At 39.6% G+C, this 16,551-nt stretch overlaps 1 protein-coding gene across 1 annotated transcript in view; it reads right to left on the bottom strand.

Moving 5' to 3' along the window:
• ARHGAP42 (Rho GTPase activating protein 42) overlaps positions 1-16,551 on the bottom strand; it is a 251,835-nt gene that overhangs the window by 38,174 nt on the left and 197,110 nt on the right. Inside the window, exons 7-12 of the mRNA XM_079787754.1 lie at positions 14,121-14,225; positions 11,537-11,666; positions 6,676-6,776; positions 3,776-3,885; positions 1,543-1,621; positions 129-168 (exon numbers count right to left, since the gene is read on the bottom strand). Coding sequence (XP_079643880.1) covers positions 129-168; positions 1,543-1,621; positions 3,776-3,885; positions 6,676-6,776; positions 11,537-11,666; positions 14,121-14,225 — 565 coding nt within the window. The remainder of the gene's footprint in view (positions 1-128; positions 169-1,542; positions 1,622-3,775; positions 3,886-6,675; positions 6,777-11,536; positions 11,667-14,120; positions 14,226-16,551) is intronic.

Raw genomic sequence — 16,551 nt, 5'->3', positions numbered from 1 at the left:
TTTATTCACCATCCGATCAGATGTGTTAATATCATTTTTTTTCTAGAGCTAACTCTTAATATCACATAATAGCTTTGTGATTAAAAATAACTGTGATAAAAATTTAAATACTTATCAAAACAACTTACTTTCTTCTTTCTTGCTCATAATGGCAGGCAGGGTATAAATCTAAAAAACAAGGGAAGTCCATCAGTTACTTGCAGTTAATGACGCAGCATAGACGATTTCCAGGGTGACACTGGTGCAGTGATCCACAGAGGAGTGTCTTGATTTCAAGGTCCTACAACTGCTGCATCCACAGTGCCATCTCCCCATCCTGTAACCAACCTTGCCTCCCATTCCTTTTCATCCCTGGTTGTCCTGCCCTGGGTAGAATTCTACTTCCTTCCATATGATTTACGAGTCTCATTCTATTCCCCAACATAATGCATAATAGCCCTTCTTGAAAAAGTATCTCATGATGATGGATTTTACCTGCTTGCTCCTTACTCAAATGATCTGCTTAGTGTACTCTTTTCAGCACGCATGATCCTAACGTGTACTTGATGAGCTACCACACTGTCTTCTACACCTGCTCTCGGTCAGGTCTTGCCTCTCAGTTAAGTGGTGAAAAGTCTAATTGTTTTGTTTAATTTTCAATCTACCATTGACTGCTATTTTTGTAAATTACAAGAAAATTTAAATATCACAAACATGATAAAGAATAGATACAAAATAAACATTTTTTAAGTTCAACAAATATAAAGTGACCTCTTCAAATTAGTACAACATTTTCCAGATGCTTAATCATGATTTCTGCACTCATCTCATCATGCACAGGTAACCGTGTGAGGGATGGTCTCAAAGTCTGGAGACCACACTTCGTGCAGCTCTGCTGTGACACGGGTACTTTGACAAGGTTGGTCACAGGTTCTCTGCCACCTATAGGACAGTTCTCAAGGGACAGATGTGGCCTCAGAGTTGCTCTGTATGCTCATCCCCTAACCATCTAAAGCCATGTTCTTCATAAAGAAAACAGACAGTGATGAATAACTTATTTTTACAGAGAACTCCCTAATAACATCAAAAGTTATCATGCCAACATCAAAATAACTATTAGAAAAATAAAGATATGGATGAGAAGAAAATGTCAACTCACAGGCAGTTTTACCAAATAAGACTATAGGGTTAGTTCTTACCCAGCACCTTGTTTATCATGCCCATTACAAAGACCGTGCAAAGACCGGACATTCAAAATTATTAACTGAACAGAATAATCTAATCAGTGAAGCCAAATTAATTATTAGAAGTAATTTTTAATAAATAAATTTTAGGGTTTTAGTCCTGAAAGTCCTCCTGAGAAACAAATTACAGAGTTGGTGCTGTGTGTCAGTGAGCGAGACAATACCAGGAAAATAGTACATTTCTACTCCTCAGATTTGCTATTTTAATGTTTTCAAATATAATACAGACAAATAAAAAATTCAGATGTATTTTTTTCCCCAGACATACTTTGTAATTATTAGAACAATAAAGCCTAAATAAAATGTGCTATATTCTTACTGGTTCTTTCCCATCCATGGCTTCAAGCCAGAGTTTCCGATTAGCTTCTGAAAAGGCCTGCAATGTGATGATCCCATGCCTAATGAAAACAAATATTTTATATTTTCAATTTATTCCAGCTATGTCTTTACACATTTACAATTTTTAAAATTCTTACTTAGCTATAAAAGTAAAATTTGAAGAAAAATCAGGAAAGAGAAAAAAGAAATAGAAAAAAGAAAAAAGAAAAAGAAAAGGAAAAAAAAGGAAAAAATTGACCTACACGTATCTTTCAGAAAAATCACTGTATACAACCACACCCACACACAGATATTTTTCATTCTAATGATCACAGGTAGTAAAATAATTTAGTGTTCCAAGTACAAGTCTGTCTGAAGGAGGGAATTCCAAATTATTTCCCCTGAAATGACTAAAAAGGATGATAGCTACATTCACCCAAGTTCAAAACCACCTAAATGTCCTACAAGATGAGGGTAACTGAGTTTATGACCCCAATGTGGTACAATCTAATCACTAAAAATAATTACAATGAGTATATAGCAATTTGGAAAGCCTCAGACCATAACTAGTTATTTATTAAGAAGATCCTAAAACCAAAGGGTTTATCTATACCATGATAACAATATTAAAATTACTTCATTTAAAAAATAATTATCCCCCAAGAACTCATTCTGGGAGTGAGGGGAATTAACCTAGTTAACAGGAAATTTCATTTAAATACTGTATGTTTTAAAACCTGGAATGACTTAAAACTATGACAAATGCATACATCTCTTTTGTAAACAGGGAAATAAATAGGTCATTAGACAGGAAAAGAAAAAACATATATAAAAATCGAGGTCATTTTATCTTTGAACCAGTGTAACAACACCAAGAATAAAATAACAATGATCAGTATTTGCTGGCTGTTTAGTATGTGCCAGGCATTGTGTTGTTTCCTTTGAGGTGGGTACTTATTATTTTACATAAGACCACTAAAGCACAGTTTAACCATGTGCCCCAAAGGTATATAACTAGAAAAGGCTTAATTTTTTTTTTTTTAAAGAGAGAAATCACTAATATGTTGGTGTTTGTCTACATAGAAAATCAAGAAATTCCTACCACCCAACTACTAAAACCAATAAGTTCAACAACTACACTGGTTATCAAATGATATATATACAAAAACAATAGCCCTTCTAGATAGCAGTCTCAACCATTTAGAAAAAAGAGTTTCAACTAATGAAAATAATTCTATCCAAAACTGTAATAAAAAGAAAATACCTAAGAATAAATCGAAAAAATAATATGTAAATCTCCAAGGAGAGTTCAATTCCCCATCAGTTATTTAATAACTTAACTCCAGTCTAAAACCCCAAGGGAGTTTTTTGAAGAGGAAGATAAACTTATTAAGAAGATCCATAACATATGAGAACACAGGGCCACAATAGGTAACACAATGTTAAAGAAGCATAAGAATGGGGGTCTTGCCCTACTAGATAGTTATAAGCCATGGTACACATAAGCTATAGTATATATCGTATGTAAGAGTATATATATTATGTCATAGTATATATAGAGCCCACACACAAAACTAGAGTATTGAGAAAATATGATAGCAATGAAGGGAAAGAAAAATGGACCGTGGAATAGATAAAAAAATCAAAAAGCACACCCCTTTTCATTTTGTGTCTCTTCTGCTTGTATTGACACAAGAAAGGGGTAGAGCTAAATATCCCCACTAAATTATAAATTTGGGTGCACAACATTTATGTCTCTCCCATATCCTGTGGCTGAGAGTCCTGGACAGTGCTTTGCACAGGGCACGCACTCCCTTTCACTGGCTGACGGAGATTGTGACATTCCCAGCTTATTATTCCTTGGAAGCAAGGCCCCCAAGCTCTACAGACATCTACAAACAGGCTGACCCAGGAGCCAGGGCCCTGCTGTTGGGCTCCTTCAGTGTGACAGGGTCCCCAAGTCCCCCGCATGCACTTTCCCCTAATGCTGTCATTTATACTGATTTTCCAGATTCTGCTTTGAGTTATGTTACTTTTTTGCTAGCATTCTGTGTCTGATTATGTTTTTTAAAGAATCGTGCAATATATATTTGTCAAATGAATATGTAAAAAAATGAAATAAATTTGCACACTGTTTTTAAAAAGAGATTGGAAAACAAGCACTTGTATGCTGCTTTGTATTTATATTTAAACATAGGAACAACTAAATGTAGAGTAAAAAGAAAAGCGCAAACCTTTCAACTACTTCTATGTCAAAGCAGAATCGTTTGTCAATTGAATCTGTCTTTCGTCGGATACAAGATTTTAATTTAAACATTTCTGGTGAGCTGGTGACAAGGCCGTTCTGAAACAAGAAGGGGAACACATGTTATCATGATGACGAGGTGAACTGAAAAACATTCAATCTTCGACCTAAAAGCACGGCACTGAAATGTAAACTTAGAGCACAGGTTATGTATCAAGGTCATAATCACACCATGTCCTATAAACAAGACTTTCCACCCAATTATAATATTCCAAACTGTTGATTAATAAGTTCATTGCATATATGTGTTTCATTCAAAGGATTCTGTGACATGGCTGTCTAGTCCACCTCAACATCTATATCTATATATATATATAAAAAGTCAGCGACTGTAACGACCATAATGACTCTAACGACCAGTTGCTATGATGCCCACCGTGGCCAGTGAACCGTCCCGATCAGGGGGTGGGGCCGGCCGGCCAACCTTGTGGCCCCTACCCCCTGCTGGCCTGCCCCTGATCAGACTCTCCCAATCAAGAGTGGGCCACCGGCCAAATGCCCCTCCCTACCCCCCCGACCAGCCCTGCCCCCAATCAGCCCCCCCCACGATAGGCCCGCAGCCCCTCCCCCCTGCCAGCCTGCCCCTGATAACACCCCCCCCACCCCAATAGAGGGTGGGGTTGGGTGGCCAACTTCCTGTAGCCCCTCCTCCTATGGCCCCCACCACCCTGATCAGCCTATAGCCCCTCCCCCGGCCAGTCCCACCCCTGATTGCCTCCCCACCCTGATCAGGGGCAGGGCCGGCCAGCCAACCACCCATGGTCCAGCTCCCAGCATATGGCCCCCGATCAGCACCCCCACAGCCCTTCCCTATGGCTGGCCCCACCCCCAATCAGCCCCCCAACCCCAATTGGGGGCAGGGCCCACTGGCCAATCACCCATGGACCCTTCCCCTAATCACCCGGCCCTGATCAGGCCTGATCGGGGCAGGGAGGCTGGACAACCTTCTGCCATCTCCTCCTCCCGACAGGCCCAGCCCAATCTGGCTGGACCCCACCTGTGCACAAAATCATGTACTGGGCCTCTAGTATCTATAATAACAAAAGCGTAATATGCTAATTAGACCAGACAGCCGAACGACCTTCCAGACGTCCTTCTGGATGACCTTCCAGATGAAGCCAGGGCTGCGAAGGTTGAGCCTCTTGCATGAATTTTGTGCACTGGGCCTCTAGTTTATTTATAATGTTAACTTGCACTCTAATACACATGCCTTTGGAGATCAATTTATAAAAGGTGTGAAATTACAGTTACAGTAATGTCACAACTAGATATCCAGAATGTTTATCAGGATAGAACACTGTTGCTCTGAATAAAAATTTCCCAGATTGCTAAGAGATTAGTATTGTGTGTGTCTTTGTATTAGAGCCTTATAATATTAAATGATAGCTGGCTGAAAACCTCGGGAGAGCTACCACAACAATAAAGTTCAGGTATACAGTTGCTATGATGCTATTGTTATCACACATACCATGTGATTGCTTTGTTGGTAACCAATTGCTACTCTGCTACCATCACTAAAACTCTTTGGATAGGATCCAACATAGGTTCAATAAATAAACATTTTCTTCTGTACCTGACATGCCAGTCAATTTTAAGAGGAATGTTTGCCTAATGTCTGAATAATTCTTTTGTCTATTGAAAATATCATAGATTTACTAACAGAATTTTGGCGGGGTCTGTTTGATATTAGCTCACTGGCTGCCACATAAACTAGCTTTCTGGCAATAGCTTTTCTTATGACCCTTTTTCTCTGGCATGCTGTCCTTTATTTTATGTCTCTCCCTTTGAATTATTAGACTCTAATGAATGCCCAAGCACAATAAGTTTCAACCGATGTCTTGGAGTATGGGTCAAGGATCAACATTTACCTGCCATGATCTGTACCCTCGCGGCCCCTCCCCAATCAGCTGGGCGAGTCACTTACTTTCTACCATCTTGATTTTCTAATCTGTTAAAATAAGGCCAGACTAAACGATCTTTAAAAAGGTACACTATGTTCCATATTGTTCACTAGCCATGTGAGACATCCAGTGGCCAATTTACTTTTGTGGGGAACGAGCATTGGTCGATTTCTTCTGGGAAACTTTGCTAGGCCAGCAGTTCAGTAAACAGTACACAGGGCAGAAGATGAAAAGGTTCCCGAGGCAAAGGCAGCCTCCCCAGAGGCCACATGGGAAAAGATGCAGATTTGGGCCCTGGTCCAGCCACTGGCAGCCCCTCCCGGGCTACTGGCCAAGCAACAGCACAGTAACAAATCCACTCCCAGGGTTATGAGATGGCGCCTCAGGGCCCCTGCCTTTAATTCAACTGCTTATAAGCATGCCATGGCCTTGATAAAGGAAGATCCTGGCCACGCTTTTTAAGTCATCAAGGTCACCAAAGTGAGAGAAACTTTTCTGGCTTTTCCAATTTTTAAAAATTGTGTACATGTTTATTAGAAAAGCAAGAGGTTTTTTGTTTGTTTGTTTTACTTCCATTTCTTTCTTGTTTTTAAAACTTCTAATGTGTTTTGTATTCTTTTTAAAAAATTCTTTATTGTTGAAAGTATTACATATGTCCCCCTTTTCCCCCATTGACTTCTCCCAGCCCCTCTCTGAACCTCCCCACCCAGGCCTTCATCACCCTATTATGGGTATCCATGGGTTATGCATATATGCATACAAGTTCATTGGCTGATTTCTTCCCACCTACCCACCCTCTCCTGCCTTCCCTCTGAAGTTTGACAGTCTGTTCAATGCTTCTATGTTTCTGGGTCTATTTTTGCTCATCAGTTTATGTTGTCCATTTCTTAAATAATAACCTCAGTTAAAAATAAAAACAAAAACTCACCATTTTCCCACTGGATTTCATTTCTGAAACACTCATTGTAAATGTTTTGCTTCCTTTATCATATGTACAATAATGTTTAATCCATGTAAAACCAAGTGGTCCTAATGCAAGGAAACAAACATTACAGACTGTTAATAAATGATTAGTTTTCACATTTGTATAGTTTTGCTTTTTAAAAAATATATATTTTTATTGATTTCAGAGAGGAAGGGAGAGGGAGAGAGAGATATAGAAACATCGATGAGAAAGAATCATTAATTGGCTGCCTCCTGCATGCCCCATACTGGGGATTGAGCCTGCAACCTGGCATATGCTGACTGGGAATCGAACTGCGACCTCTTAGTTCATAGGTGACACTCAACCACTGAGTCACACCAGCTGGGCTGTAGTTTTTGATGCTACAATATACAATTAAGTATTTCCACAGACCATGTAAGTTTGGAACTTTTATTGAATGAGCGTGAGAAGGGCAAGTATGGAGAGAGAGTGGTGTGGGGTAGAGTGTCTTGGAATTGAGCAACGTGGCCTTACTTGAAGCTTTGACTATAAACTCAAGAGGTCCTTTAGATCTGACTTTGTCTCATCTGTAAAAGTGATACTTATATCCCACAGAAATAGGAAGCATGAGGAATAACAGTCTGAGCTGCTACCGCTGGTCTCCTTCTTGCCTTCTGTTCTTGAAACTGCTAAAAATTTAGCAAGGTCATGTCACCCCGCTGTGGGAAACCCGCTAGTGGTTTCCCGTATCACTCCAGAGAAACAGGAAAGATCCTGTGACTACCCACACGGCCCTCCCTATGGCTCTCACCTCACATCTTACGACCCCGTGCTGCATGCACTCCGCTCCAGCTACACTGGCTCCTTGCTGGTCCCTAAACACAGCGAATGCATTTCTACTCGGCATCTGAAGCAGCCTGCACCCCTTTTCCCCAGAGATCAGCATGGCCTGCACTGGCGCTTCCTTCAGGACCTTCCCTAAATGTCTCCTTTGTAATACTGCCTTTCCTGAGACAGCTCACACAGCAACACCCTCACCTGACATTTCTCGCTTTACTTTCTTCTAAGTTATCACTAAATTATACTGATGTATCCTACTTATTGCTTGTCTCTGCCACTAGACCCTAATTCTCTAAGAGCAGGAAAGTGTGATGTTCAGCTGACTGGTACAATCTTAATCCGTAGAACAGGGCCAGAAACATAGTTGTCACTCAATAAATATTTGACAAATGAAGGATAAGGAAAGAATCACTCATCTTTCTCTAAGACTTTATTGACCCTGGAGTTATTTCCTCTTACCACTAATCTGAAAAGAAAAAGTGAATTTAAATAACTTCTTAAAATGAAAATGTTTCACTCAGTATTTATACTACAACACGTTTTATATGGATAGTGCTCCCTTTCCCCCCATAAATACTGTGCAACCTTTTCCCACAGCACCCCCCGTTACAGTCCTATATTCTCTTTAAGGAACGGGACGCCGCTGCTTGGCCAGGGTGGAGGGAGCACTGTGACCAAGGTGGGCGACCTTCAGTTTTCACACAGGGAAGCCAATTATCCTGTGTCCAAATGTCACAGGGGCCCAGGGCCTTGAAGACGGAGCTTGCTTTCTAGGCAGCTTCTATCCTGCTTAACACCTGGATCTTTCCAGCAACAATTATGCACAACATTATTGCTCCCTTAGCCTCATAACCATATATTCCAAAGCAAGAAATGTGAATGTGAAAGTGCACCTCTTGAGGAAAGTGCTGCATGAGCCATTTGAATTTATTTTTTCTGCAGTAACAGCGCCCTTGGTGTCGTGTGGCGTTAATGCTTAAACCGCTCCAGATTTTGAAATGATGGGGTTCGGCGGTACACTTTGTCATCACAAAAGATTTTTGCAATTAACTTCAGTTCTGTTTGGGGAGCATTTTACGCTATAATACTTAACAATACTTGTTGATAATTCTGTTCCATGTGGTGTAAAACACTTAAAGGCTTAGAGCTGATTAGCGGGAAGTGGCTGGATGGAAATCCTCACAGTGACTTGACTACTCAGTGACGTAGGAGGCAGTATTAGCCATCAAGTATGGCCACAGTGATGCTCTGCTGACACTTTAGGCCTCAGTTTAGTTTTTCTTTCCTGCCTCCACCACAAGTTCAGCATCTCAAGCATTTAATCTTCAAGTCTGCTGCACACACGTGCTGCGTCCTTTAAGGTCTGCCTGGCACCGGGCCCAGGCAGATGTTGTTACACCAGCAATTCTGAAGTCCTTAAAAAACAGTCTTGGAAAATAAAAATTTATTATAGCTCTAAAGTAGCAAAATAAAAAATAAAAAAATTTAATTATCTTACCCAGTAATCATGTGAGGTTGCTGAGATGATGTTTACAAGATGGGAGGAAATGAACGTTCATGGAATACCTTTTAAGTGCCAAAATTTAACCTAGGAACTTTTTAAGTGACCCATTATAATGCCATTTTACATATAAGGAAACAGAGCATTAGAACTGCAGATGGTACTGCTTTCTTCATCAATAAGGCATTCGATGGGAGTTGTTCTTTTTAGGGAATACTATCTCTCAAGAGTTATTTTAAGAATTATAAATGAGATAAATATAAATTGCAGGGAGCAGTAAGAGCTCCTGGTATGCATAGTAGTCGTATTATGCACCACCGCTGATAATAGAGACATTTTACATACATTATCTCCAAATCCTGTACCACCCTTACAAGATAAGTATAAATCTCCTTCTTTTACAAATGAGGAGAGTGAGCTCAGAAAGCTGTCCGCCCAGCGTCTCCTAGTTAACAGGGGGCAGGCACGACATTCCAGCGCAGTTCTGTCTGACTGTGGAGCCCACGCTAGCCTCGAGCCTATTAGGATGCAATGTAACGTGTGCCTAGAGGTGGGTAACATAGCAACCGCATCTCCAGACAAACAGGAGGTCTGTGTCCTGTCTGCAATGATCTGCCCCCGCCCCATCCCGGCCACCTCCATTTGTCACTCCATTTACAGCTCTGATAGCTACTATCGATCACTGGCTGCTGACTGCGTGAGTTTGCCTTATGCCTTCCACTACAGAATAAACACCCCGAAGCCATTTCTTCATCTCCTTTTCTGTTCCCCACAGGACTTATCCTCTGTGATAGCAACAGCCCGATTGATAGGTCTTCGTGGACTGGTCGAATTTTTGTATTATAAATGTTTTCAAAGATTCCCAGTGGAAAGGGGCTTTGAATATCTGTCCCTTGTGTAAAAATAATTCCAAAGGCGTATAAATCCATGAGTTTTTCCTTTTTAAATCCCTAGGTAAGGGGAAGGAGGGAGGATGGTCAGTGGGGAAAGGAAGGAGAGAGGGATTATATCGGGGCTGGAGAACACTTCTGAAGGTTGAGTGTGATGATGGAATCACAGGTGCATATTTAGAGCAAAACTCTTCAAACTGCATTTTAAGTATGTGCGATTTATTATATGTCAATTGAACCTCACTGAAGCTGTACAAATAATGCAGGAGATACAGAGAAAATCAAGAGAGAAAGTGTCTTGGGGGCAAGAAGGCAACATAAAAGAGGAGGATGCTAAATAGAGAGGAGAGTCTGACTGTTAGAGCCTCGAAGGCCACCCTGCTTAGGGGCCTTCCCAGGAGGGGCACTAGAGTTATCATTTCAATATCTGAAAACAGACTTGTCAAGTAGACAGTTATGAGAGAAACTCCCAGAACCCAGTTCCCCTGAGCTAACAGCCCTCTACCATCTAGTCTACACAGCAATGAATGTCGGCCACGTCTGTCAGATCAAATCGTTATTTTCTTGCATACGACCAGCCAGCCACTGAGCATTACCTGAGCATGTCAAATACACACTGGGTTGCATTTTAGTGATCATGTTGCTCTGTGTCGAAACGCTTACAGCCAACCTGATATCTCCAACTTCCCCATCCCAAACCCTTTAATATCTTACTAACCAAAACAATTCCATCGCTCTCTTGTGTACAGACAGGGAGACTTTAGAGCAGTGCCATTTCATGTGGTTGGTGGGTCCCAATAAATATGAAAAATACAGAAAGTAAAAATAAGCATTTCAGTTTTTTTTAGTGTGTGTGTGTGTGTGTGTGTGTTTTTACAGCAATTTAACATTTCTGCAAAATCCAAGCACATGTGTTTGTGTTTTACAAAGACTTGGTCCATGATGGATTGGAAAATAAAAAATTGTTCCTTCATCACGAAGAGTATGAGAATGGTGCTTTAGGGCATATGTGATTTGAAATAGAGAGGTAATTTAGACTGGAAAGTGACAAGTATCATTCAGAAAGGATCCTTGTTAAACAATTCTGAATGGCTTTTTATTTATATTTGTGAGATAAACTTTCTTAGTGTGAGGCAATTATAATTGTGCTCTGTTGGGTCTGGTGCTTATTTCCTAACCTCAAGAAGCAAAGGGTGCAGTCTGACATTACACAATTGCCAATTTTATTCCTGGAAACTGAGAAAACACACAAGTCAATGAAATGATGCGGTTGGAAGGAAACACTTATCACAGTCACCAGGATGATTCATCCTGAAAAAGGCTTTGATTTTTCATTTTCCACCAAACTTTAAATTGAGATTAGATATTACAATAAATTCTAAAACTGAATTCATGTCACCTCATCCTTAGCAAAAGTTTGTACTAGTAAGTTCCAAGTTCAACAAAACTTAGAGATGCTGAAGGTGACATGTGAAAAAGCTTCCTTTCTTTGGTGGTGAGGGTGGCTGCGCTGACTAAATACCATAAATTGTAAGGGATTTCCATCTCTACTGAAAGGAATACTAACCAAGTCACATCTCGCGGAAACAGAATGTTAACCACAGAGACAGTAAGTTGTGTTTTTGTGACTCACGTTTCTCCTGGACGTAAAGGTAGCCTTCCATTGTCCACTGGCTGGGTGGTCTGTAATCTTGGTTGGCAGACTTCATCCTCTGCATCAACCGCTCTACCTCTTGTCGAGTACTCTCAAAATTATTCCTTGTCTTGAGTAAATAAAAATAACAGATTCAGTCTTTCTTTCCTACCTGTTTTGAGGAACTCAGAACCTAAAGTTTCAAAACTGCAAATGATGCAAAGCATGCAAAGGATAACCTCGATTCTTTCAGCACTGCTCACCCACCTCCATGACACTCTATGTTGAGTCCTATGGCTGATGTTGAATGGCTTTAGTGAAACTTCTGCATGTTTCTCAATCTCAATCTGTGTGTGTGTGTGTGCGTGCGCATGCATGCGTGCATGTTGTATGTTTCTTCCCATTTCCCACTCTAATATTATCACTTAGTGGCCAATTATAACATTTTAAATTATGTAATATTTACTCAATATAATTTTATAACACTAATGCCTGATGTTAAAAAGCAGATACACAGGGATTTATATTTCTTTTGGGGGAATAAAAACAAATTAAATTCACAGATTTTTATATATGTAGCACTTATTTAAAACAAAGTACATTGCCCTTGTTTCAAATACTTTTGAAAAAACATTGCTTAGCTTGGTTTCCAGAAATCCTAACATAGTTATCATGAGGTCAGTATATAAACTAACTCATAAAAAAGAATAGATTTGCAAGAAATAAGTTTATTCACATTACAGCAAATTTACTTAAGGTAAAATATGTTTTGTAATCAAGCCACGCTATCTCAACAATACACATTTAGAAACATAAAAATCATCACTACCTAATTTAAGACTTTGTTATGGCCCATAATAAAATAACTGAATTTTCTTAATTGCTACTTTTGCTACTTTTCTCTTTTCAACATAAGGATCACAATGTTTTTCCTATTCCTTACCTGTTGCCAAATCCCAGGAATCTTAAGTTAATGATGCTTAACATGAAGATAAGTCATAAAAATACTTTAACTATAATAATTGTCTCTTTTAATATTTACTGAAAAAGCCCAAATGCATTCCATATTGAAAAACAATGGACTGAATTGCATATGAGATCGATTCTGCAAGAAAATCTAGGTTAAATAAAAAGCTAAAACTTAAAACACAAGTAGAATAAATCCAATCCAATTACATATTGCTCCTGGGACCCTCCAACTCAATAGCTCTATTTATTGGACATATTCACAATGGCAAAACTCAGATAAACAGTGAAGGCCAAGTTTTTTATCGAAAATTGAGTGCTTTCCGATTTATTTTAGCCACAGAGCACTAGACAGGGTTTTAGAAATAAATTCTCACTTCTACAAAACCCTGAACAATTGGAAGGTCATTATTTGCCAGGCTTAGACAATAAGAAAATGTGTTGGCTAATTTTTTTAACATGGTGTTCAGCAGCTATATAATTCTATAACTCTGTAATCAGATATCAAAAGGATTGATTAGACAACTTTACAAGAATAAAGCCTGACAGAAATAGATAAGATGTTTATAAATAATTCTTACTTAAGCTTTAAAACAGTTACTTTTGAATATTTCAAACCATGTTCAAATTTATTATTTGAAAGTAATAAATATCAGATTTATTATATGCAATTTCATACATGGATGGGGCATCAGAATGCTACAGTACAACCTTCCTTTCATAAATAAACGCTGCCCTCTCAGAAAATAAAACATACCTAAGTTCACCCCAGTTAAGTAATAACACTGGGTATAGGCAAAAGTTCCCAAATACCCAGGCGTCTATATCTCAGCAGTATTTATCTTTATATATAAAAGCCTAAGTGGCCATCACAACCAAACAGATGACCGAACAGGCTGCGTGGGGTGACCAGGCCATGGGGGGGGGGGCAGTTGTGGGCAACAAGGATGGCAGGGGGGGCAGTAAGGGGCAACCAGGCTGGCAGGGGGGCAGTTAGGGGCAACCTGGCCAGCGGGGGAGGGGGCAGTTGTGGGCGACCAGGCCAACGGGGGGGGGGGGGGGGGAGTTAGGGGTCAGGCCGGCGGGGGGGAGGGCAGTTGGGGCAACTAGGTGGGGGGGCAGTTGGGGCAACTAGGCTGGCAGGGGGGCAGTTGGGGGTTACCAAGCCGGCAGCGGGGGCAGTTGGGGGCTATCAGGCAGGTAGGAAGGTGAGCAGTTAGTACCAGTGGTCCTGGATTGTGAGAGGGATGTCCAACTGCCGGTTTAGGCCCGACCCCTGAGGGGTCCCCGGATTGGAGAGGGTGCAGGCTGGGCAGAGGGGGACCCCCCCCACACCCCACCCCGGTGCACAAATTTCGTGCACCCGGCCTCTAATTTTATAATAAGTATTTTCTTGTATACATTTTCCTAATATTAAGATTGGCTCTTTCCTGCTGTACTTTCAACCAGCAGTTAGAAATCAAAACATTTTAAAATAAATTTATAATGTGGCTTTTCTAAATCAATGAGGTTTTGCTGTATTAGATAAGGTTTGGAAAGACTCCCCGGTTTGGCCTGGTTTGAACCTAGTTGATCATCTGATTCACTAAAGAGGCAGTGAGAACAGGTATAGCCTTACATTCTGCAAGTTGAACTGCAGCTGTTGTTTATATGGTGCAAATTCCTGGGCGAGTTCATATCCCTCGTGGTAAAAAGTAAACAAACCCTGAAGGAACGACAAAAGCTGCAAAAATAAAAAGATAAAAAAGAAACCATGAAAACGTGTTTTAAAAAACATGACCATCAAACATAATAAACTGGGGAAATGACATTTCATTCTAAACCCTCAGCTAATAAATTTTCAATCTCTTTGGCAAAGCCGACACTAAAATTATGGATGTGAAACAGAAACTACGAAAGCCAATTTTTAATTCCTTTTTAGTATACAGTGATTTAATTTTTTAGTCTTGTCAGGGACAGCTGTCTTATTAACTACACGAATATTCAAATGCATTGGCTATCGAGGAGAGACCATTAATGGGGAGAAAAACCAAAGACAGGTAGCTCCTGCTCCAGGAGAGCTTCTAACCAAAGCGGAGAGATAAAACATGCAGATGTGAGGAAGACCAAAGCAGTGAGTTACAGATCAGAGACACCCAACTGGAGTTAGGGTTTGGCCAGATGAAATTAAGGAAAAATTCACAAGGTGGCAGTACTGACTTGGGTATTGAACAGACATTTTCATAAGGCATGGCAAGACAAACCAGGGAAGAGGGGAGCAAACGCAGGGAGACAGATACAGATCTTTCAGATAAAAATTAAAGAAAAGTCCTCTCTAGAAAAGCACAATTTCTATGATCCTAGCCTTCTTATGTGCTGATTTATGATGTTCTTATAGGAAGAGTAGCTCTCCATGCAATTACAGGACACTATCGTTGATAAGTTATAACTGAAAAATAATTCAATTTTTTTTCATTTAATTCACTGCAACATTTTTCCCTACAGACTTGTCCACTAATTCAATCTCTTCCTCAACTTCTTCTAACAACAAAATTGAAAATATTTTTGAAGCCCCGGCCAGGTAGCTCAGTTGGTTAGAGCATTATCCCCATATGCCAAGGTTGCGGGTTAGATGCCAGGTCAGGGCACATACAAGAAGCAACCATACAATACATCAATAAGTGGAACAACAAATCAATGTCTCTCTCTTTCTCTCTCTCTCTCTCTCTCTCTCTCTCTCTCTCTCTCTCTCCTTTCATCCCTTCCTCTCCTCTCCTCTTTCTCTAAATCAATAAATAAAATATTTCTTAAAAATTTAAAAATATTTTTGAGAAGTGACTAATGATTTTCTAATTCAAATAGCATAATATGTCTGTAAGCTATTACTTTAAATTAAGGAAAAAACAATTTTGTGTCAACGGAAAATTAATAAAACTAAATACTCAATAGATCATTCTTTATTAAAGAGATGATATAATAGTTCTCAAATTAACCAGTAACTTAAAAAAGAACTGCAGCTTATGAAATGGTACTACAAAATACTTTTAATTAATTGGGACTTGGATATGTAGGTTAACAGGTTTTCAGAGACAAAATAAGAAAATACTTTTGAAGTATAAAGAAAACACTGGTGTTCTAAATATCCAAATAATAAGTAATGAAGTTGTTAAAAGGAGTGTTGCTTCATGTTTTATAATTAGTCCAAATTTAAACTGTCTTATGAACTGAATGCATTACAATGAAAACGCTATTGCAATATTATCCGAAGGACAAAGAATTCAATTAAACTTATAAAAAAATACTTTAAGAATATCTGCAATAAATTTTTCTATAGAACACCCAATTCCCCAATATCTATCTAAATAAATAACTCTTTTAGCATCTTCTAGCATATTTCAGATGCACTAAATAGCAGACAAATATATTTTAATCTCACAATACATGCATAACACCCACTAGGGAATGTACAATCCTTAGGAAAGTACAGAAAAATTATATTCAAAGAACCACCCACCTTTTCCTCTTGTTTCATATCTACTTTGGAAATAGTATGATAAAGGCAGCATGTGTGAAATAACTGCCTCTAGATGGTAGCAAAATTAAAAGTTTTTTAGGTTTGAATATATACTAGTTCATTTTATCTGAAACAAATTCCATGATGCTAAATTAAGAGAACTTTGTAAGGCGGCCTAAATCTTTAAGAATGGCATTTCCCACATGTCATTTTCTTTGTTCAATCTGCCTGAATGGGTACAGTTGTGTGGAAAAGACTACTGTGTCTCAGCTTGCCTTAAACTAATCCTGACCTTTAATCCTATCTAATAAAAGAGTAATATGCAAATTAACCATCGCTTCTCTACACCCACAAGCCACGCCCACCAACCAATCAGGAGTGAGTATGCAAATTAACCCAACCAAGATGGTTGCAGCCACAGAGAGCAGGAGGAAGGCTTGGGTTTCCCCGGTAGTGGAGGAAGCCAAGCTTTCCGCACACCCTGGCGGGCCCATGCCTCCATTCCAGGCTACAAAGTTTCAATTATAGAAGATAAATAAATCCCAACAAAAATGGC

Source organism: Cnephaeus nilssonii (assembly GCF_951640355.1).
Source record: "Cnephaeus nilssonii genome assembly, chromosome: 13".
Lineage (NCBI taxonomy): Eukaryota > Metazoa > Chordata > Mammalia > Chiroptera > Vespertilionidae > Cnephaeus > Cnephaeus nilssonii.
The sequence above is the reverse complement of the archived record's forward strand: the minus strand, read 5'-3'. Positions and strand labels throughout refer to the sequence as shown.